This window comes from Macrobrachium nipponense, chromosome 9, assembly GCF_015104395.2.
Source record: "Macrobrachium nipponense isolate FS-2020 chromosome 9, ASM1510439v2, whole genome shotgun sequence".
Lineage (NCBI taxonomy): Eukaryota > Metazoa > Arthropoda > Malacostraca > Decapoda > Palaemonidae > Macrobrachium > Macrobrachium nipponense.
In genome coordinates this window covers 58405867-58427530 of record NC_061110.1, presented here as the reverse complement: position 1 = coordinate 58427530, position 21664 = coordinate 58405867, and the positions used below count along the sequence as shown (strand labels likewise).

Here is a 21664-nt window from a genome sequence, read left to right as displayed (position 1 = left end):
ACACACACACATATATATATATATATATATATATATATATATATATATATATACATACATTTATATATAAAATAAATAACAGTCACTGCAACGCTCATCATTACCTACCGGATAAAGAAACCCCTGTGGTATAAGTGAGCCCAACCTCCGCAGGTTCATACACCTCCACAGAGAATTCATCAGGAGATTATGTCGCCCTCTAAATAACACCCTTACTTCTAACCTCTCTTTAACCCAATACCCTAAACGATCCCTCCTCCCTTATCCCACTAAGGTTTTGCTACCAAACTATCGGTTTCCGTTCTTTTGGCCTTTTGCCGTTTTAAGCTGCATTCACACTAACAATCTGCATTTTATTGCTATAAAGGAGAGCTGGTTCAATAATCCATTTACCCACCCTAATTTTTGTTTCCATAAACACTTCCCTTCTTTTCTACAGCTTTTGCAAATATCTTGTTGCCTCTTCCTTCAGGTATTCAGTGACTTTTTTTCAGTCTATAGCCGCGCATGACTCCCTAAAATAAGTCTTTGAAACAACCAAATACATCTTTTCCTGACTTCCATTTTCCCATCTTCCTGGCCTTATTCACCCTCGTTGCCTAACTCTTACTATTAATCATTTCAACTTTTTATGATAACATGCTTTCACCTGACTTACAGCATCTCTTGACTACTGCCAACTTATTTCCCACTCCACTCATTGCTTCTATCTTACTCTGCTCACACCACTTATTACTTTGGCCATAAAAATAAGCCTATGAAATAACTTTTGAGAAAATACAACCCTGCCTCGGACTCGTGCTCATTCCAGACTAATCACTCTAATACTACAAGATTCATTTTTATCATAAATTTTATCATAAAACCTAAGTGCTGTTCACAAATCATCTTACAAACCGATAGGTGCCGTCCACACATTATCTGTAGGTTATATCTTTAATCATATTTAATTCCTACAGAGTTTATCCTCTGTTCTGAAACGTCTCACATTAATTTTTCATAAGACATCCATTCCCTCTTCCTACTTTAAACCCACACTGCTACTCGTCTGCTCAGAAAACCACAGGAGATGCATATGATTTGATATAAGTGTCAAAAGCGGCAAATAACAATCTGGAGATCCGTAGGTACCAACATTTTTGCGAGATGTTAACCACAACTGTGGCTTTTATTTGCTTAGTTATCGGGTTTAGGCATAAAAATTCAATTCAACCTAATTTCAAACATCACAATGAATGTACGCGTATAGTGCAGTGATCTCATAAAGAAAATGTTGGGTTTGATAAGACTATTTATCACTTTTATCAAGATTTCTGCAAAAACTTTAAGCTATACTATCACTTAATCTACCTTTTTTTCGCTCTCTCTCCTTCGTCCTCCTTTTGACTGTAGATAAATTCTGCTTGTTTCATTCAGTCAGTGACAAGAGCGCGAACGATGTCAAGCGCGGAAGGGGACGCGGAAAACACTCACAACATCGATGATGCCACCGATCAATTAGACCCATCCCCCAACCGCTCAATCACGAGCAGTGAAGCCTACATGGAGACAGGGATCTCTATTGATCATCATTTCAGGCGAAGATTCATTCTCCTAAGGACATTAGGCATCTACCTAGGGCGAAAAAATGACGATGGAACATATACTTTCACAATTGGAGGACTGATTACAGCATACATCACCTGGTTTGTGATACACATGGCAGTTTTCGTTGGTGCTGAAGTTTGGCATTCGTTCCGGGTAACAAATGACCAAAAATTAACTGACGTTTTGGCATCTCCTATATTTATTGCAGTATGTGCTATCTTACCCTTACTCAGCTCTCATTCTTTGAATGCCATTACGTATGCACTTAGGGAAAACATGAACAGCATTCCCACGTACCGCAACTTCAGCAAACAGGAAAAAACGCAAGCCCCAAACAGCCTAAAAAATAATAAGATTTGGGCCAAGTTTAAAGGCGCTGCTTTTCTCACCGGTGGGACCATATCTTCCATTTTGGTTTTAGTGCCATGGATAACAAGCCTCGTGAACTCCGCTGTGGAAATTAAAGAAAAGCTTTTGGAAGAAATCCCTGTCTATTTGGTCGATGTTATATATCAAATTCTTCCTCTCCTTACAACCGTATTCATGATCTCTTTCTTGGATTATTATACAGAACTTTACAGGGACTTAAAAATCAGACTATTGAACTTGTGTGCTGAATGGACTCCCGTCGCTTTGGAGGATCTGAGATCCCAAATAGAAAAGGTCCAGAGAACTTTCCACGACCTGTACGAAGGCTTTTTGCAATATGCTCTGACAGTGAACGCCCTGACGACCACCTTTTTTGGCACGATAACCATCTACCGTTTAACCCTCGGTTCATACGAGATCATATATCTAGTCCCAGCTCTCCTCGGCGCTGTACATATCCTTTTCATCGCTAAATATTCCAGGGATCTTATGTCTGAAGTATGTGTTACGTTACATTTCGTATTGCATGCGCGCCAGGCTTATATAGTTGATATTTGTCTCTTTTTTTTCGTATAAATACAGTACTTCAGAGTAGGTATACATGTTGTTATTATGCTAGTTATTTTCAACAGTTTCCCATCAAACAACAGCAACAAAAATATTTATTGTCATATGTATTCTAGTACTGATGGAAGTATTTTATAATTTAATTGGTTTTAGTCACTTGAACACTCCATTGCTTTAGGAACATCACGATAAGGGAATTTTAGATGATAAAGTAAATGCTATAAATGTCAACTAGTCTTTGGTTTCCGGATATGGAAATTTTGTAAAAAAATGAGAAACCCGACACGTTTCTAATATAGATACATCCTGGAGGCCAATATCATATATGTTTTATATTTCAGGCAAAAAAACTGACAATTCGAACCCGTGAAGAGGCACTAGAATTCCGACGAACTCGTGAAGAAAAGTATAGTGCCCTACGGTCAGTCGAAGCCCTTCTGAATGAGTATCCCCCCGTGGTGAGGGCATATGGCAATGTTCCTTTTGGCTATGGCATCGTGCCCATTATTGTGGTATTCTTATTGGTGTATACAGGTCTTCTGGATTTTGTGGATGACTTTTATCAGGTTCTTGAGCGTAATATGAACAAAACGATAGGCTGAATTAAGACCCGCACAAGTGTGACTTTTGTGGATTACAATGTTTTCTGTGAACCTTTGAGTCTGTTGAGTGTTGGCCTGCTTTTACAAGTCTGTTATTACTAATCATCGTTTAGGTTAAATAATCTAAGTACTTGTATGTCATAATACACGACTGTTAATTGCATCTTGTAATCCTCTCCTATTTCATTAATACTACATAGTTTCATGTCAAATTTAAAGACCTCAGACCAACTTTGTTATTATGTCAAATAAAAAGCCAAGAAAACTGTGAATAGCATTACTTTTTATACTTATGATACTCACCCGGTTGACTGACTACTGATGTTGTTACTTCTGATGTTACTGGCGCTATTAAAATACAAAAATAATTATGACTTGTCAAGTTCTAGATGAGAAGACCACTTGGTCCAAACTAAGTCTGCAAATGCGTCGTCAAACATTCTGTGTGTGTGTGTGTGTGTGTGTGTGTGTGTGTAATGAAATTTTTCCCAGGTGTTTACAGGGAACTATAAAATCAAGAAATGAAAGGTGGTAAGTGTTTGAGTGAAATGGCATATGAGGGGAAGAAGCCGAGATTGACTGGGAGCGAGTTAAGACAATCATGTCACCACACACTTAATTTTCTTTCAGTGCTTTAGTTTGAGTAAACAAAACTTAGCGAGTCTAACATGAATGCCACTTAATCACAGAAAATGTTCTATTTTTTATGAAAACTTGGAGTTTTTTTTTTCTTTTTATGTGGGAGAGCCTTTGTAAGCTGCATTAATTTGGGCTAAGGTTAGGACCTGACTCTTCCAGTGGGAAAAGGTTTTATTCTGTAATTTGCAATTGGGATACGACCTATGGCCCGAATTTCATAATAAATCCAACAGCCGGATAAGGAAAAGCAGAGCAGCGTAATTTCTTTAAGTTTACCATTGGCAAATGCTCCTAGTGAGAAAGTCCAATGTTTGGTAACTCGCCTTCAGAGTTAGACCTCCAGGATAAAAAAGGATGAAAAAGAACAAACTGACTTGAGGATCTATTATCACATCTGTGTCCATCTGGTTTTAGTTATTTTTTTTTTTTTTAGGAAATCCCCTACTTTTGCTTCTCCAGTTTTGCTATAGTAGATTCACATCAACCGTGCATTTGATGTCTAGGCCAGCCCTTTATGACAATCCTGATTGGCTGTTGATATGCCAATCACAGAGCTGGAAACTCTCAGTCTCTCGAGACAGTTCACATGGGTAGGATCTATGTTCCACCTCTCCTGAGGGATACGTCTTTCAGGAGGGTTGGGACATACATCCTACCTATGTGAACTCGCGAGAGAGACTGAGAGTTTCCAGCTCTGTGATTGGCTTATCAACGGCCAATCAGGAGCGTCGTAAGGGACTGGCCTAAACATCAAATGCACGGTTGATGTGAATCTACTATAGTACTGCTCCTACTAGTAGCAGGAGGAATTTGCCTCTGAAACAGCTACTGTCCTTCAAAATTTTCCCTTTTCCGGTTCCACACTGCTCTCTTCATAGCTCTTTGATTGTGACCTCACTATCATTATAGATCCAAAGTTCTATGGTCTACGCAAAGCCCTTCTATACAGACAGCATTAGTTAATTACTCATCTCTCTCTTCCGATAATATTCCAAGAGACTTGAAACAGTACATTGCTAATGTTTTAGCTTTATGTAACTCAAATAAATTTACACCTACAAAAGCTCTCCTTTCTTAGGCATTATACTTGACAATAGTAAAGTAATCAAACTGCTCTTTTCTGGCTCTCTTGTGAACTTTAAGGAGAATGAAGACGTATATCAATTATCCTTTTCTTATAAAAACCGAAATTAGTACTAAACAACCGAAACTAGTACTTAAAGACCGAAATTAGTACTACTATTACTAAAACACAGAAACAAAGTAGATTCACAATGAGCCTGCATTTGATGTCTAGGGCTGTCCCTTACGACGCTCCTGATTGGCTGTTGATAAACCAATCACACAAGTGGAAACTCAGTCTCTCTCGAGAGTTCACATAACTATGATGTACGTTCCACCCCTCCTGAGGGATACGTCTTTCAAATAAGGAGCGTCGTGAGGGACAGGCCTAGACATCAAATGCACGGTATTGTGAATCTACTATAGTACTATTAGCACTAAAACAAAGAAGCTAGTACTACTAGTATTGAAACATCGTAACTAGTACTATTCTCTATGCTGGCTAACTTGGGTCCCTGGGCCCCTTACTCAAGATCTCAAAAGAGGCCTCCTTATCTAAAGATTTCCTCCAGAATCGCCGAAGGTAGCCATCATTGCATGACTGTACCTTTACAAAGATATCCGCTTTTCTCATTCAAATTGCAATCAAAAGCAGGCCTTTCATTTTTTTTTCTTCAAATGCAGAAATGCAGATGTGCCAAATAGCATTAGGCTACGTTTTATCATCTCAGGAATATAACAAGAAATCCAGGTAACTGAAATCTAGATCTAGATTAATCCGATAGGACTAATCCACACTGATAAAGATAATACTTGCGATCTCTTTTATCTATGGACGTAGGTGCGAGTGTATGAAGGTAGGCCAAACCTTAGATTTTCACTGCTGGAGGTATAAACAGCTCTACGCATATACAGCTCTGATAAACAGGAAGCTTTTTTTTCGATTGGTCCGGCAAAAGCTTCTTGAACACTACACTTACTAACGGGCTTCAAGATTACGGACTGAGCTACTCGATAATGCATGAAAGAGAGAGAGAGAGAGAGAGAGAGAGAGAGAGAGAGAGAGAGAGAGAGAGAGAGAGAGAGAGAGAGAGAGAGAGAGATGCATCATACAGTGTACACTACTTTGCAATACGTAAGCGTGCAAGTATGTTCTGATGCCCAACGACAGAAAATTATTTTCAAACAGTTCGTAGCTGTGCGTAACATATAACGAAATAACATTAATAATGTGTCGTATTATTAAATATTTATTGATCATTGTATGAAGATCAGGCTGGCACACAAGGGCAACAATTACTTGTTCGTCCTGATTTGATATGTCGCGGGAGGATTTTCCCTCACCATGACATTAAGATACGAGAATAAGAATAACAACATTAGGTACTATACATATACACTGTTGTCAGTCTTCTTGCCTGGAGACACAGGTCGGAGAATGGTACTGTGTCATAGTTGACACGGTGGGTATGAAGACTGACGTTTACACTGCCTGGAAAATAGGGTAGGCCTGTCCTACCTGCTATTACATGATATTCCTTGTGTGTATGGGTCTTACTACTGATGAGGCCAGGTGATGTCTTTCCACTGGGAGGTAACTGAAGTGCTGATTTCCATTTTAGGGGTATTGAAGAAAATTCCCGGTACTCAGCGTGTTTCTTCATTACCCAGTACATCATGCTAAATTTCTCCCAGGCCTAGTTTCCTGGACTTGGTTCATTTACCTAGTCTTCAGAACTCCTGGACTAGATCTCTGGACTAGATCCCTTGCAAGAGATAGATAATCATTTGTATTAATAATTTGGTAAAATAGCCAAAAAAAAACAAATGAAAGGGTGGACCGTTTGACGTCCTCACACTCGAGAGCATTCGTGATTCTTACATGTGTTGCTAGTGTTACCAAATTGCTCACGAAAGATTCAGGGCAGCGCTCCCATACTCAAAGTGAGAAAAAACAAAACAAGGGACTGGCTACACTGCCACACTCGTGTCCACAGCAAAAACGAAAACATTTCACAGTTCCAATCACTTTTACATCAGTAGTGTAAAGATATTAGAGGAGAATGGTGAATCAATTCCTAAATAAATTACTAATAATTAAAGGAATATTTTTCCCATTACAGATAGTCTTGCGCCACATTACTAACCTGGGTGCCAGGGTTAAAATTCATGAGTGTGCGCCGATGCTTCAGTAAACGCTTTTTTTCTTTTAAGATCAAAGGCCATGTCAACAAAACGCAAAGATATAAATTGCTATAAGATTCTGCAAGATACGCCATTGACCAGGCTTTCTCTCTCTCTCTCTCTCTCTCTCTCTCTCTCTGTTGATATTATTTTGGTCATTGTTCCATTGAGCTCAAAGAGCGAGAATTCCTCCGAAGACTGTCTAACTATTAGAAAACAGAGAGGCGTAATGAATGGGGAAGAATCAGAATGGGCAGATGTGACGAGCAGAGTGCCTCAGGGTTCTGTCTTTGGCCCGTTCTTGTTTTTTATTGATTATAACGACAATTATGTAAGATAACCAAATTTGCAGACGACACCATACTAGGTGTCAATGCAGCACACCCAGAGACAGTAGAAAGTTTGAGAAATTATCCAAAGAAGATAGGAGAGTGGTAAAAAAGATGGCAAATGCCCTTTAACTTAGATAAGTGTAGTGTTACAAATAGGAACAAATAATCCTAATGCCAACTACATGCTGCTCGGGAATGACATGAATAGTGTAGAACAAGAAGAGGACCTTGGAGTCATTATTAGAAAAGACTTAAAATCCACAAAACAATACCATAAAAACTGAAAATAAGTCACAGAAACTAGTGGGATACATAAAAAGGCAGTTCGAATACAGAAACAAGGAAACGGTGCTACAGCTCTACACATCAATAGTTAGACCACATCTTGAATCTGCAGTACAGTTTTGGTCACCAATAAGCAAGGATATAGATAGACTAGAAGGGGGTACACACAAAGTTAATTCCATCCAGCAGGCGAATAGGTTACCAAAGACGACTAGAGAGCCTGAACATGTATGCTTAGAAATACGACGATTGCGAGGAATACTAATAGAAACATTCAGAATACTGGAAGGGATAACAAAAGTAGACAGTAACCTGATTGACATTAAGCGAAAACCAGACAAGAAATAATGGATGGAAACTATAACTGAAGAGATACAACACATATCATTTTGGAAACTTCTTTACATACAAGATATGTGACACATGGTATGCACAGTAAAACCCTCCTAGAGTTAAAGAAGCACACGATGTCTCCTCAGATGGACTAATAAGTCTTTGAGACATCCTAATAGTTGTTACCAGGAGTCCCTCCTCTCAGCCTAATAACAACTATCCGAAAACCTCTTCCCCACATTCCTTTTATCATGCTGACAATCACTGGAATTTCCTTCTTGAGTGTATTCCTGTTAAAAGGCAGCTCTGTTGTTTATAACACCTTTAACCCTCGTTCCTTCAGTCGTTAAGTGTCTTTTTCTTATTTTCTTCGGGTCTTTGCTAGAAAAAGACGGTGGGCGCCCGTCCCGATGCCTTTCTTTTTATCATGAAGATCAATTGTTTCATAATACCATAACACACACACGCATACAATGTACACATGTTCATACGATGTTTTGTCCTGCTCCAATTGTTGAAGTTTTGTGTAATTTCTCTGACCATTGTGCTCTCTCTCTCTCTCTCTCTCTCTCTCTCTCTCTCTCTCTCTCTCTCTCTCTCTCTCTCTCTCTCTCTCTCTATATATATATATATATATATATATATATATATATATATATATATAGAGAGAGAGAGAGAGAGAGAGAGTGTGTGTGTGTGTGTGTATGTGTGTGTGTGTGGGTGTGTGGGTGTATTTATGTATAACTGAATCACGAAAGTTTGGAACGTGATAAATCCATAAAAAAGGTATAGGCCACGAAGGAAAAATAAACAGCCTAGTTTCCGCAAGATCTTTCGACGTTCAACGTCCTTTACTTAGCAGATAAACTGGCTTACATGAGGAATTGACAGTACAGGAAAGCTCGTATAACTGACAGATACGGATTATAAGGAGATTAGTACCTAGAATCCGGCACACCTGGAGAAAGAGTAACCTTTCCAAACAAGCATAAACATGGGTACAATTAAAAAAAAAAAAAAATTAATTCAATCTGCTCAGACACAAGAACAAGATAATTAAAGGATAATATAGAGTGACAGCTATTCAGAACTTTGGTAAACAAAACCTTATTCACAATACTTATTCACAATACATATTAAACATATACAACGAAGATATCTCTAAGGCAACTAATTTGTATTTAAGTCTGTAATTATATCTTTGAGGTCATTCTTAAACATTTTACAAATGCAAGGGTCTAAATGAAACAGGCCACGACTGATATTAAAATTACAATGTGAAGTAAGTTGTATTATAGCAGATTCTAAAAGATTTCGTGATAAGACATCTTTTGACCTTGCAATTACTGAACTACCAATCCAATTTATTCGGTGATTGTTTTCACTTAAATGAATGAATATTGCATTAGATGTTTGCCCAGTTTTTACAGAATATTTATGCCGGCTTAGTCTTACTTCTAAGCCCTTGCTCGTGTCCGAGATAAAAAGAAGGGCAGTCCATACATGGAATTTTATATATTATGTTGTTGCTTTCCCTGGGGCCATTTTTTACTAACATTCCTTTTAGTGTGCTATTACAGGAAAAAACAAGGTTGACCTTAAAGGCTTTTAACAATGATTTAATGGTTTCAAATCCGTTGAAATAAGGTAAACTAAGAATGTTCTTAGAATTTTCTTTCTCCGTGTTACTTACACTAAAAAAACTTCCTCAAAATCATGTTGACATAATTAAAGGTATTGTTTACGGAGCTGCCCGTGGAATTTTAGTGTTTATGTATTTATTGGATTGTCTGTCTATCTGTCAGGCAGTAGACTGCGATTGAACATTTAAGAAATTTAATAGGTATACTGTTAATTAACCTATTATGACCTCTATGCACTTTTTGCTGGGGGAAAACATTTATGTAATAACTCAAAGAAATTATCTTTAAAGATTTATCGCATGCTGCTGCAAACAGAAAGTCTACTCGATTGATGAAGGAAATCTTCTAGTACGTTTGTTTTAACTTGCATTCAGTCTTTTACTTTAGGCATTCCAAAGACTTGTAGCATTAGTCGTAACTTCATGTTCTCGTCGTCCACTTATTTAGGGTAAGTGGCTTCTGAAACAGTATAGATTATGAACTCTGCTCGATGTGAAAGCACAACTGCATTCTTATTTTTTTTTCTTTTTCTTTTCCGGTAGGTGCATCAATTCAAGCGGTAATGGTCAATCGGTTTAGGCGGGGAGCTTAGAGTCGGTGGGTTGTTATATCGTTTTGTTTACGGAAGAAGAAGAAGGCAGCGATGGCATAAACAAAGACCGATGTCCATTTGAAAACGTTCAACCGTGTATAGTTTAATCTTTTTTAATGTTGATCTCAATGCCCGTGGACATAAATAACCTTGCAGATGGATGGCTGGAGCTGGAAAGTGATCCAGGTTAATACTTCCATTGGTTGTTAGAGAGAAGTTTGTCTATGAATGGGTAATGTATTATAGGAGGCAATAGGCTAGGTAGGTACCGCAACCTATGAAACTAGGACCAAGCCTGCTGGGTTGGTATAGCCTATCGCCTGATTTTCAGCATTTTGATAAGCCTACATGTAGTTCAATCAATTATGTTCGTTGGTTATAAATTTGTGACTGTTAATTAAGGTTTTACTGCATTTTGTCAGAGTTCACATAGGGTAAACGACCAAATGGTCACTAGACTTGTACCTAGCTACCTAGGGTAAAAAAACCGGAGGATACAGAGTGGATCATGTACGATCAGCGTGAACAATCCCAAAAAATGTACATTATAACGCGTCCTGACATTGGAGATGGGCATCAGTCGCGACTTCTTGTTGGTGAGAAACGGAGCTAAAGACCTCTACTGTCCTTTCGAAGTAAGTATTTTCTCCAAAGTTAGAAATTAAGGCCAAATTTAAAGCATTAAACAGAGGGTAGTGAAAAGGGTGTCCAACGCAGTGCAAATCTCACCAAGACGCTTTCGAAATTTTTACTTACACTTGAATATTTTAGAAGATTGACGCCATCTCGATGTTTGCGGAGTCGCTTGTGTCAATAAACTAATCATTTCCTGTGAGAAATCCGCACACCACTTGTACCCACAGATGCTGGGGCACTTTCATCACAACAATCGGAAAACGGTCCCTCACCGGCTTGTTTGTTAGTAAACAACTGTTTTGGTAGAAGAAGACGATGAAGAGTGCACTTCGATGATTTTTTAAATAAATAGTAAAACATCAATATTTTACATATTTATGATGATTAATTTGAAAATATTAGTTATTGAAAAAGTAACTCAATTCTGACTCAAATTTAAGTAATTGTTTTTTGGAATTAGAACGTTGTGTTAAGTCCTGTATTATGACGTCACGACATCTTGATTTTCGTACCTATCGTAAATAATTGCTTTACTCAACTTTCTTGCAGAACAGTTTACCAGTTATTCATGCAGATTATCAGCTCTTCATGTAATTGTTATAATCGTAATGCGCATATATATCTTTATTATTTACTTTTTGGATACATGAAGATGTTTTACTGCCGGATTATCACCGTAGTGTGACGCAATCGTTTTTGGTCCCTGGGAGCCTGTTTTTGCACCATAGGAAATTATGGGGCCTAATTTGCAATGACCAGAAAGTCATTAAAAGAGGAAAGTTAGCATTGAGGGGCATATGTTTTGATTGAGAAAAATACAAATTTTTTCAATAGCTAGCTTGTAAAAAATACTTGATTACAAAAAACTTGATTGACAACTAAGCAGCATACCTACTATGGGTTTCAGAGACAGTGCAAGCACGTTTTTGGGCAATATAGACTGAAATCAATGAAAAGTGCTAGCAAAAACAAAAAGCAAAATAAAAAAAAAATATGTATATAATCCACTTATCCGTAGTCGTTCCTCTATGGTTTTCGGCAGCCAGATGTACGAAAACGTTAGAAACATTTGATTGTATCTACTTTAGAAATATATGTAATTTTTCGGGGGTAATGTGGTTGCAAAAAAGGGATAATACGTATACATGAATTAAATTAAAATTTTTAAATAAAGTAAATTTGAACTAAATAACGAGTAAAGTAAACAATTTAGGGAATAAAACTTTGCAGTTTCGTTGTCTGCTGTTCGTAACTGTGTTTGTGGCGCGCGCGCTTAGGAACCAGGAACAGCAACTTGTTTAAAGTGCAATGTGGAGTGAATTGAGACCAAAATGTGTATAATAACAATCAAATAAGCACTGTGGAGTTTCAGTTGTGATGGCAGTACATAAGGATAAAAACCACCGATTACAAGGTAAGAATGAATTCAGTTCAAACCATGACCCCGGGAATAAAAATGTTTCATACTTTCAGTAATATAGGCAACAAAATGTTGTTCCGATACGTAATACAAACCATCGGTCCTTTAACAATAGGAAGTAGCTAGCAGCAGCTGGAACGGTCGTAAGCTTCGAACAAGGGGAGAACGGTAGTTAACTGCTTGTCTGACACGGCGCGCGACTGGGAGGTAAACAAATCACTTTTGCTTTCGGCCGCGGGTGTGAAGGACGTGTTCGTCATCGCTCTCTGCCCGCTTCATCGTCGTATGCTTTGTTTATATTGTGTTTTCTACTAATGGTTTGTTTGTTCATGCCACTTACCTGACAGATATATATATAGCTGTATTTTCTGAAGTCCGACAGAATTTCAAAACTCGCGGCACACGCAGTGGGCGGCCAGGTGGTAGTACCCATTCCCGCCGCTGGGAGGCGGATATCAGGAACCATTCCCATTTTCTATTCATATTTTTTTCTGTCGCCGGTCGGTAAACAACTGTTTACAGACCTCTGCTCAGGATTTTTTGGATTTGACTCGCTTTTAAGTATCTGATTGGTTTTTTGGTATTGAATTGGATTGTTGAATTGGCATGCGCGATAGTGGACCGTTTTTTGATTTTGGATTGGCTTTTCTATAAAAGATATGTCTGGATCAAGTGCTGTGAGTTTCAGAGTGTGTGTGAGGACTGATTGTAAGGTGAGGCTACCGAAAGCATCGGTAGAACCCACCCCCACACAGTAGTGATGAGTTGTAGGGGGCATAATTGTTTGGTGGATAATCGGTGCAAATAATGAAATGTGAGAGATTGACCGATGATGATTGGAGAGTATATGAGTCTATCGCCTTAAATTGGAGCGCGATAGATCAGGAGGTCTTCCTCCAGGAGTGGTTCTACCAAAGGTAAGGCTAACATCTCTCCTGCATTAACACCTGTAGAGTTTGCAACCCCTAAACCTGTGTTGCCTTCGGGCTCTGATTCTGTGTCGGGAGAAGCTAATGCTCTCTCTCTTATTTTGGAGTCTCTTCGCACTCTGGAGACCAAAGTGAAAGCCTTAGAAACTGGCTCGGTGCAAGTGTGCGATCGTGCCCCTAGTGTTGTGGAGGGGGCGTCAGATCGGCCCCATAATGCCTCTAGGGCCTAGACCTCTATCAGACTCCCAAGACTCAGGAGTAGGTATGTCGAAAGCCGCAAGAGGGTTACGGGGCTCCCCACCGATCTGGCGTCCCTTCGGCAGGCCTTGTAGCAAAGTCCCAGGCTGCCAAGGAGCGCGCACGAGCGCGCGTCCTGAAAGAGTGCTTTTCGTCCTCCGAAGCGTCCTCCCCGCGCAAGGGGTGGAGCGCTCGGAGAGACTCTCGTCCTCTGAAAAGGACGTTTCGTGTTGAGGACGCTTCACGTCCTGTATCGCCGCTTTCGTCGGAGGATGCGTATGACGCTTTTCCGCCTCAGAAAAGGGGTAAGATCTCCTCCGATGAGGACGCTGGGTTGCGTGCACAGGCGCGTCTACCTGAGTAGGAGTGCTACCTGTGAGAAGGAAGGAGGCGTCCCTCTTCCCCTCGTCTTCTCGCAGAATCAGTCCTGCTTCCTCTGTTCGTTCTTCCCCAACGAAGAACATTCTTTTGTCCCTTCAGGACCAGCTATCGACGCTTATGGCTCAGTCGATAGCTGCAGCAGTCGAGCCTAAGCGGAGGAAGGACCTTAGACTGCCCGTCAAGAGGACGAAGCAGTCTCCTTCTCCCTCTCCTACTTCGTCTCGTTCGCCGATCGCTTCTCCTTCGGCGATTCGCCGATCTCGTTCGTCCTCTAGAAGGACGTTGCGTCAAGACGCTTTTGAGGAGGACGCTCAGCACGACGTTCGACAGAACGCTCGTCAGGACGCTAGGCAGGACGCTAGGCAGGACGCTTGGCAGGACGCTTGGCAGGACGCTCGACAGGACGCTTGGCAGGACGCTAGGCAGGACGCTAGGCAGGACGTTCGCCAGGACGCTCGCCAGGACGCTTGGCAGGAAGCTCGCCAGGACGTTCAGGGCTCTTTTCAAGACGCTTTTGGGGATTCCGACCAAGAAGTCGTACCCCAAGACGCTAGTTTGCGCGCACAGGCACGTATTCCAGCGAAAAGGTCTTCCCTTTCGTTTGAGAAACGTAAGGACGCTTCTCTGGCAAGTGAGGCTGCCTCGGGTGGCGCTAAGGACACTCGTCCTCGTCAGGACGCTCTACCTTCTTCAAGTGGTAAGCGTCATAGAGAAGACAGCCGAAATAAGGCTTCCTCTAGTAAGGATAGGGGTCCTTTGATTAAGCCAAGACCCGACATTAGGACGCCCTCTCCGGACAGACGGTCTCCGCTTCCGTATAGAGAAGAAGGAGAGCTGAGTAGTTCGGCTGACTCGGTTGAAGAGGAACCTTCTGCGGCCCCTTCAATCTCATACTATAAAGTCCTTGTGCGGCTGTTGCGTTCTTCTTTCGAAGACAAGTTTCAGCCTGCAGCTCCCAAGTCTCCTCCTTCGCAGTTTTCATCATCTAAAACTGGAAAAACCCCGGAGTTTGTGGAGATGAAAACTTCTCTCTCTAAACGTGCGTTTAAGAAACTCCAAGATTGGATGGTACGAAGGAGAGATCAAGGCAAGACGACTTCGCCTTGCCTCCAGCTAGACTCAGCGGAAAAGGGGGCATTTGGTATAGAACCAAAGAAGAAGTAGGAGTTCGTACCCTTCTTCAGCTCAAGGAGATTTCTCAGCTTAGTGGATTCGCAGAGGAGGTCTCTTTTATCCTCTGCTAAAGTAACCTGGACCTCTACGGAGACGGACCATCATTTGAAGGGTCTGCTCCGGACGCTTGAAGTGTTCAACTTCCTTGACTGGTGTTTGGGAGTTCTGGATCTGCAAGCGAGAAGCCCAGAATCTCTCAGTCTGGGGGAGCTGTCCAGCGTGTTAGCATGTATGGACAAAGCCGTCAGGGATGGTTCGGAGGAGATCGTCTCTCATTTTGGAACGGCTTTATTGAAAAAGATAGCTTTGCTGTGCAATTTCACAGCTCGTTCGGTAACTCCAGCTCAGAAAGCGGATTTGCTGTTTTCTCCTCTTTCGAACCATCTCTTCCCCCAGACTTTAGTAAAGGACCTGACTAACAGTTTGCAAGAGAAGGCAACTCAGGACCTTTTGGCCCAGTCTACAAGACGTTCGGCCGTACCTTCAACCTCTTCAGCTGCGGTTCGACCGCCGAAGAAAGTTAAGCCCTTTCGTGGGGCTCCCCCCTCGAGAGCAGCTCCTCGAGGGAGAGGGTTTTCACGAGGAAGAGCTTCCTTTACGTCAAAGCCTTCCAGTGAGAAGCATGTCCTTCAGACACCAGTCGGAGCCATACTGAAGTTTTTTTGCGGGAGCGTGGAAGAGAGAGGGACAGGACTCTTGGTCCCTCAAGATCGTGGAGCAGGGTACAAGATTCCCTTTTTAGATCTTCCTCCTCTTATCTACTGGCTCCCAGAGACCTTTCTCCATCCTATCAGGGAGAGAAGAGAAAGTAATTATTCGATCTCCTTCAGCAAATGTCGAGAAAAGAGACGGTGGAAACAAGTCGCGGACCCTGGGGTTCCCCCAGGTTTTTACAACAGATTTTCCTAGTACCAAAGCAGGTCGTCAAGTGGCGTCCAGTTCTAATGTCGCAGGCTCAATCTTTTCGTGAAAAGACCAATTCAACGATGGAGAGAAACGCCTCATTTCTGTTTCTGGGAGCCTTGAGACCGGGCGACTGGATGGTGTCCTTTAGACTTGCAGGACGCGTACTTTCACATCCCCGATCCACCCTCTTTCAAGAAAGTATCTAAGGTTTTTTGTCTTAGACAAAATGAGTGTGGCAGTTCAGAGCTATGTGTTTCGGCCTGACCACGGCTCCAATGGTGTTTCACTGTAGTCATGAAGAACGTGGCGGGTGGCTACACACTCTTTCGGGATAAGAGTTTCCCTGACCTCGACGACTGCTGATCATGAGGTCGTCGAGAGAGAAGTGTCTGAAGGACTTGCAGTTCCCTTAGCCCTAGCAAAGTACCCCTGGGACTTCTGTTCAACTCGAAAAGTCGCATCTGACCCAACCACAGTCCCTCGTGTATCCTGGGATTCAGATGATTCAGTGGCTTTTCGAGCGTTTCCGTCCCCAGAACGTCAGCGGCTAGGCTAGAAAGATCTGCCTTCCTAGGAAAGAGACTTGCTCGCGAGGGAATGGATGAGTCCTGCTGGGAACCATTTTTCCCTCGCTAGAAAGGTTGGTTTCCCTTGTGACAGACTTGCACCTCGATGCCTTCTCCCAATTTTTCCTTGCGACGGTGGAAGCCAGGCGATCTAAAATGCCATATTGAGAATATCGCTTCCGATAAGAACAATCTAAGATGGTTGGTTTGGGACCCTCAGAGCTTCAGAGGCTTGTCCCTAAGTCCTTCTGACCCACGACCCTAATTGTTGTTCTCTGACTCTTCCATCACGGGCTTGGGGAACAACACTAGGAGGGAAGGAAGTTCAGGCTCCTGGAAGGGGATACAGGTAGCCTGGCATATAAATTTCAAAGAACTGGCAGCAGTATTCTGTCCCTGCAGTTCTTCGAGAAGAGTTTGAAGAACAAGATTGTTCAGGTAAACTCGGACAATACCACAGCACTTCGCTTATATTTAAAAACATCAGGGAGGAACACACTCCAGAACGTTGTGTTTTCCTAGCGAGAGAGATTCTGCTGTGGGCGAAAGAATAGAAATGTGACTATCCTAACGAGATTCATTGCAGGCAGTGGCACAACGTCAGGGCATATCTTCTCAGTCTTCGGGAACAAATCCTACCGACGGAATGGACCTTGAACGAGCGTTGTCAGACCTTTGGACTTGTGGGGACGTCCCGCTGGTCGACTTATTCGCGACGTCAAGGACCAAGAAGACTTCCTTCTTTATTGCTCCCCGGTCCTGGATCCAAAGCATCGCGGTAGAAAACGCGTTTGCTTTGGAATTGGATGGGTCTAGACCTAGTACGCCTTCCCACATTCAAGATTTTGGGGGAAGTCATGATGAATTTTGCGGGCCTCAAGAAGGGACGATGTTGACCCCTGATCGCATCCGATGTGGCAGCGAGAGAAATGGTTCACGAGAGGTCAGGTCTTTCTTGTAAACTTTCCAAGGACAGTGCCCTGGAGCAAGATCTACTCAAAACAGGCCGTCACTTCGAAAGGTTTTCACCAAAACCTCTCCGCTCTGGTCTGACTGCGTTCAGACATATCGAAAAGTTGGCCATAGCGAGAGGTTTTTCGATAAGCAGCTGCGAGAGCATCTCACATGTCAAGAACGTGCTTCCACAAGCTGTTTACCCATCGAAGTGGGCCTTCCTTCAGGCATGGTGTAAAAAAGGAGGGAGTTTCCTCGTCCTCGACCTCTGTGAAACCATATACTGATTTTCTGCTCTTTCTCAGGAATGTGCAGAAATTAGCGGTCCCTAACATCAAGGGATATAAAAAGCATGTTGTCAGCGGTTTGTTAAGGCACAGAGGCCTTGCCCTTTCTGACAACAAGGACATTCATGACCTTTTAAAGGTCTTTCCGAGACTTCGAAGGTTTCCTCAAATGGAGACCTCCGTCATGGAACCTGATTGGTTCTTAATTCCTTATGTCAAGCCCTTTCGAACCCGCTTCAGGGCATCTCTCTTCGAAACTTAGACAAGGAAGGCCTTTTCCTAACATTCTCTTGCGACGGCTAAATAGAGTTAGTGAATCAAGCGTTTAGTAAGTTAATGGGATTCAAAGGAGACAAGCTGTCTGCTCGTTGAACCCAACTTTCTTGGCGAAGATGAAACTCCTTCGAACCCTTGGCCGAAAGACTTTCGAGATCAGGTATGTCAGTCTGGTGGGCCAAGAACAGAGAGAGTCCTGTGCCCGGGTCAGGGCTCTCAAGTTCTATGTACATAGACAAAAGGAGGTAAGAGGTCCCCTCAGGTAAATCTCTGGTGCCTCTGTGAAGAGACCAGAGTTACTTTTAATTCGAAGAAATGCTGTTGCTTTCTTTCTAATGGACTTCATTAAGGGGCTCATTCATCTTTCCCAGAAGTACTGATTTGAGCCTCTTACGAGTGAAAGCGCACAAGTTCGAGCTGTCGCTACCCTCTTGCCTTCCAAAAGAACATGTCAATCAAGGACATTTCTTGATTGCACTTTTGGAGGATTAACTCCGTCTTCGCCTCACATTACCTAAGGATGTGAGAACGATTTAGAACGATTGTAATTCACTGGGGCCATACGTTTCTGCGGACACAGTCTTGGGGTCCGGAAGTAGCTCTTTCCCTAATCCCTTAGTTAGGATTAGTTAGTTTGTTGTTGAGTTTTTTTAGTTTTGTGGTGAGTCTTATGTGAAGATCTCCCATCCTTTAGTTAGTTTTAGGTTTTTTTGTGAATTTTGGTCAGTTGGGTCAGTTGCTTCGTTGCCTCATATTATGGCCTCGATGGTCTTGTCCACGTTGAGGTCTCGTACCGTTGACAGATCATCCAGGCGCGACCAGCACTACAGTTCTCCACCTGCTGGCAACTCTGATTAAGAAACAAACGCAGCCTTAAGTGACCAGTATCACATAGTCTACTTTGCAAACATGTGATGAACCAAAATGTATATCATCTACTTATTTAAGTTTCCCTAAAAAATCCTATTTCTGTCTCTTCCCACCATCCGAAGTGGGATGTTCAGCTATATATATACATCTGTCAGGTAAAGTGGCATAACAAATGTTTATTGTTTTATACAATTACGTTTTGTTCAATACTTCCTGGCAGATATATATATATTAAATTGCCCGCCCCCTCCCTCAGGAGACAGTGGGCATTATAAAATTGAATAGAAAATGGGAATGGTTTCCTGATATCCGCCTCCCATCGGCGGAATGGTACTACCACCTGGCCGCCCACTGCGTGTGCCGCGAGTTTTGAAATTCTGTCGGACTGTCAGAAAATACGCTATATATATATCGGGGCCAGGTACGTATTCACAAACTTAATTGTATAATAACAATAATTTTGACTTGAAAAATGAAATGTAAGTTACACTGTTTTCATTTTCATTACTTAATTATAACCAACAGAGCTATCCGCCGTAGATGCGGCTATATTCCTCTCTTTTTCATGAATTGAACCCTTGAAATTATGGGCTCGTGGCCGAGGCGGGCGCGCTCGCCGCCGAGTCATGTATTTTGGGCGAAGTGTGTAAGTGAAAAATGTAGTAATCTTTTCATTTATTTTTTGCCCTGTGTGTTCGTTACCGCGAGAGCGTGATGTGCGCTCGGCACGAGCTTTTAAATTTTGTATGATAGAATGCAATGAGGTGGATTCGCAATTGAGTAATTCTTTTCATTTTCATTTATTTTTTTGCATAAATTTAATTTGGAATCAATTTTCGCTCTTACCCAGGAATTGATCCTTACGATTATTTCATGTGAAAGTGAAATCGCAAGTGCAGTATTCTGTTTTCATTTTCATATATTTTTATGATAGCAATCATATTATTTGGATCAAGTTTTCCGCGCTTACCGGGAATTGATCTTTTCCTTTCCTCCCCTTTAAGTTCTATGAGTGAAATCGCAAAGTGGCATAAATTCTGTTTCATTTTCATATTACTTTCACTGGGGGGGGGGGGGGGGGCGTGTGGCGGGGGTAGGGGAAGCGAAGGTCTGCAGTAATTCGTCGGAAAGCTCTCCCGCGACTCCCTTGTATCGATTCTTCGTCTTCTTTTCCTGCCCCCCTCTAGCTTCTCGTTGTATTTTTTATTTGGGGTCTTCCTTGCGTTCGGGGTGGGGCAATTTCTTCCCCCCGTGCGTGATGGAACCCCCTTACTAATCTATCTGTGCTACCGCAGTGCTCCATCCGTGGAGACTGCCTTGGACAGGATTGGACCACCGCGGCGGCAGGGCGTGCCTAGCATCCACGGGCTGCTGCAAAGCGCTAGCTAGGTCTGGGGCGGTCTCCACGTACTACCACGGCCGCTTAATGCTTGCTCCCCTCCCCCCCCCCGCCTTGGTCTACACTCCCATGCTGTGTCGGTGACGACCGTCTGCCGCTACTTAGGGCCGCCGCCATTTACCGCGGGGGGGTTGCCCGACTGCCACCTGTTTTTCTTGTTCTTCGTGTTGGCCTGCCCCCAGACTTTTCCGCTGTTCCAGCAGCTCGCCCCTAGTAACCGGCTGCATATCCAGGTTCCCGCTGGGCTGCCAGTGATTCTACTACGGGTGATCGCATGGGCCTGCCGCCTGCCGCTGACGTGATTCCCGCTGCTGGCTTGGCTGTCACCTTCTGGGTCTAAACCGCTGCCGCTCCTAGCTGGTTGCTGTTCCTGTCGCTCCTGGTTCCTGAGCCTGTCCTGCTGGTCCCTGCCCACGTTGTGTCTTCCTCCCCAGTGCCCAGGTCCTCCGGACAGGTGCCAGGAGTCGGGCGTGTTGCTTCGGCAATAGCCCCGGCATCCGCCTGGATGGAGGACCTGACGACTGTCCTGCGTGAGCTGACGAGGAAGAGGAAGAAGAGGAAGGTGTCATCTTTGTCTTCATCTTCTTGCTGCTGCCTCTTCCCCTTCGACTTCTAAGGCCCATAGGCCGAAGAAGAAGAAGGCTGCCTTCCCCCCTAAGAAGTTCCTCGGGAACTTCTGGGGCCCGTCCCAACGGGTCCCTTCCTGCTAGTCTTTCCTGCTCCTTCGGGAGCGGGGCCCTCTCCCCTTCCATAAGGAGGATAGACGTGGACCAGAGGAGTACCGGTTGCACTGGTCTTCCTCAGCCTGGGTGCTAGCGGCGATGCCCGCTACGCAGGTTCTGGCTCGGTCTCTCCTCGTTCGCAGAGAGATCCCGATTGTACGTTCTCCCCTTGAGACCGTGCAGCCAAGTTTTCCGGCGCCAAAAAAAAAAAGCGCGGTCAACGGAGGCTAGAAGGCTGGTGAACCGCATTCAGGTGACCTCTCCGCCAGGCACGCCGCTCTTGCAGCGAACCAGCTGGTAACCCGGGTTTTTCCCCCTAAGAAGGCTCCTTCGGGAACCTTTCAGGGCCCGTCTCGCTCCGGCGATTCGGGGAGCTCTTTCTGCTGGTCCTCCTGCTCCCTCGGGAACAGGGCCTGTCTCTTCTTCTACCAAGGATAAGAAGGACGGGGACCAGAGGAGTAACCAGCTTCGGCTGGCAGCTAGCTTCCTTTCCTCGCCGTGGTTCGGCCTGTTCTGCCGGCTTCTGCGCGCTAAACCAGGATCCTCCCTCGCTTCCTCTCGTTCGCGAGAAGACCAGAGTGGAAGCCAAAGTCTTGAACGCCCGACTCGCTCGCGTCAAGAACCGAAGCGCGGAGCAGAAGACTGGCCGAGAGTCCGTGCATACCCTCTCGCCAGGCAACGGACGCTCTCTGGCCGCGACCAGCCGGCTTGCT

At 43.3% G+C, this 21664-nt stretch overlaps 2 protein-coding genes across 5 annotated transcripts in view; both read left to right on the top strand.

The window, feature by feature from the left end:
- Positions 1-1356: 1356 nt before the first annotated feature.
- LOC135217876 (uncharacterized) lies at positions 1357-3390 on the top strand. Its single transcript, XM_064253897.1, has 2 exons — positions 1357-2454; positions 2865-3390. The coding sequence occupies exons 1-2, from the start codon at positions 1438-1440 to the stop codon at positions 3123-3125; spliced, it is 1278 nt and encodes a 425-aa protein (XP_064109967.1). The 5' UTR covers positions 1357-1437; the 3' UTR covers positions 3126-3390.
- A 1820-nt stretch (positions 3391-5210) lies between these two features.
- LOC135217863 (ubiquitin carboxyl-terminal hydrolase calypso-like) overlaps positions 5211-21664 on the top strand; it is a 351282-nt gene continuing 334828 nt past the window's right edge. For 2 of the 4 annotated variants that reach the window (XM_064253882.1, XM_064253883.1), the window contains exon 1: positions 10168-10381. In XM_064253882.1, coding sequence (XP_064109952.1) covers positions 10312-10381 — 70 coding nt within the window. In that variant the 5' untranslated portion in view covers positions 10168-10311. Of the gene's footprint in view, positions 5233-10028; positions 10052-10167; positions 10382-21664 lie in introns of those variants that run through there. The other 2 variants (XM_064253884.1, XM_064253885.1) reach the window with 2 other exon arrangements.

Coding starts and splice junctions, on each gene's coding strand:
- LOC135217876 (XM_064253897.1), top strand. CDS start 1,438: ATGTCAAGCGCGGAAGGGGACGCGGAAAACACTCACAACATCGATGAT. Junction 2,455..2,864: donor CCAGGGATCTTATGTCTGAA/GTATGTGTTACG, acceptor TTTATATTTCAG/GCAAAAAAACTGACAATTCG.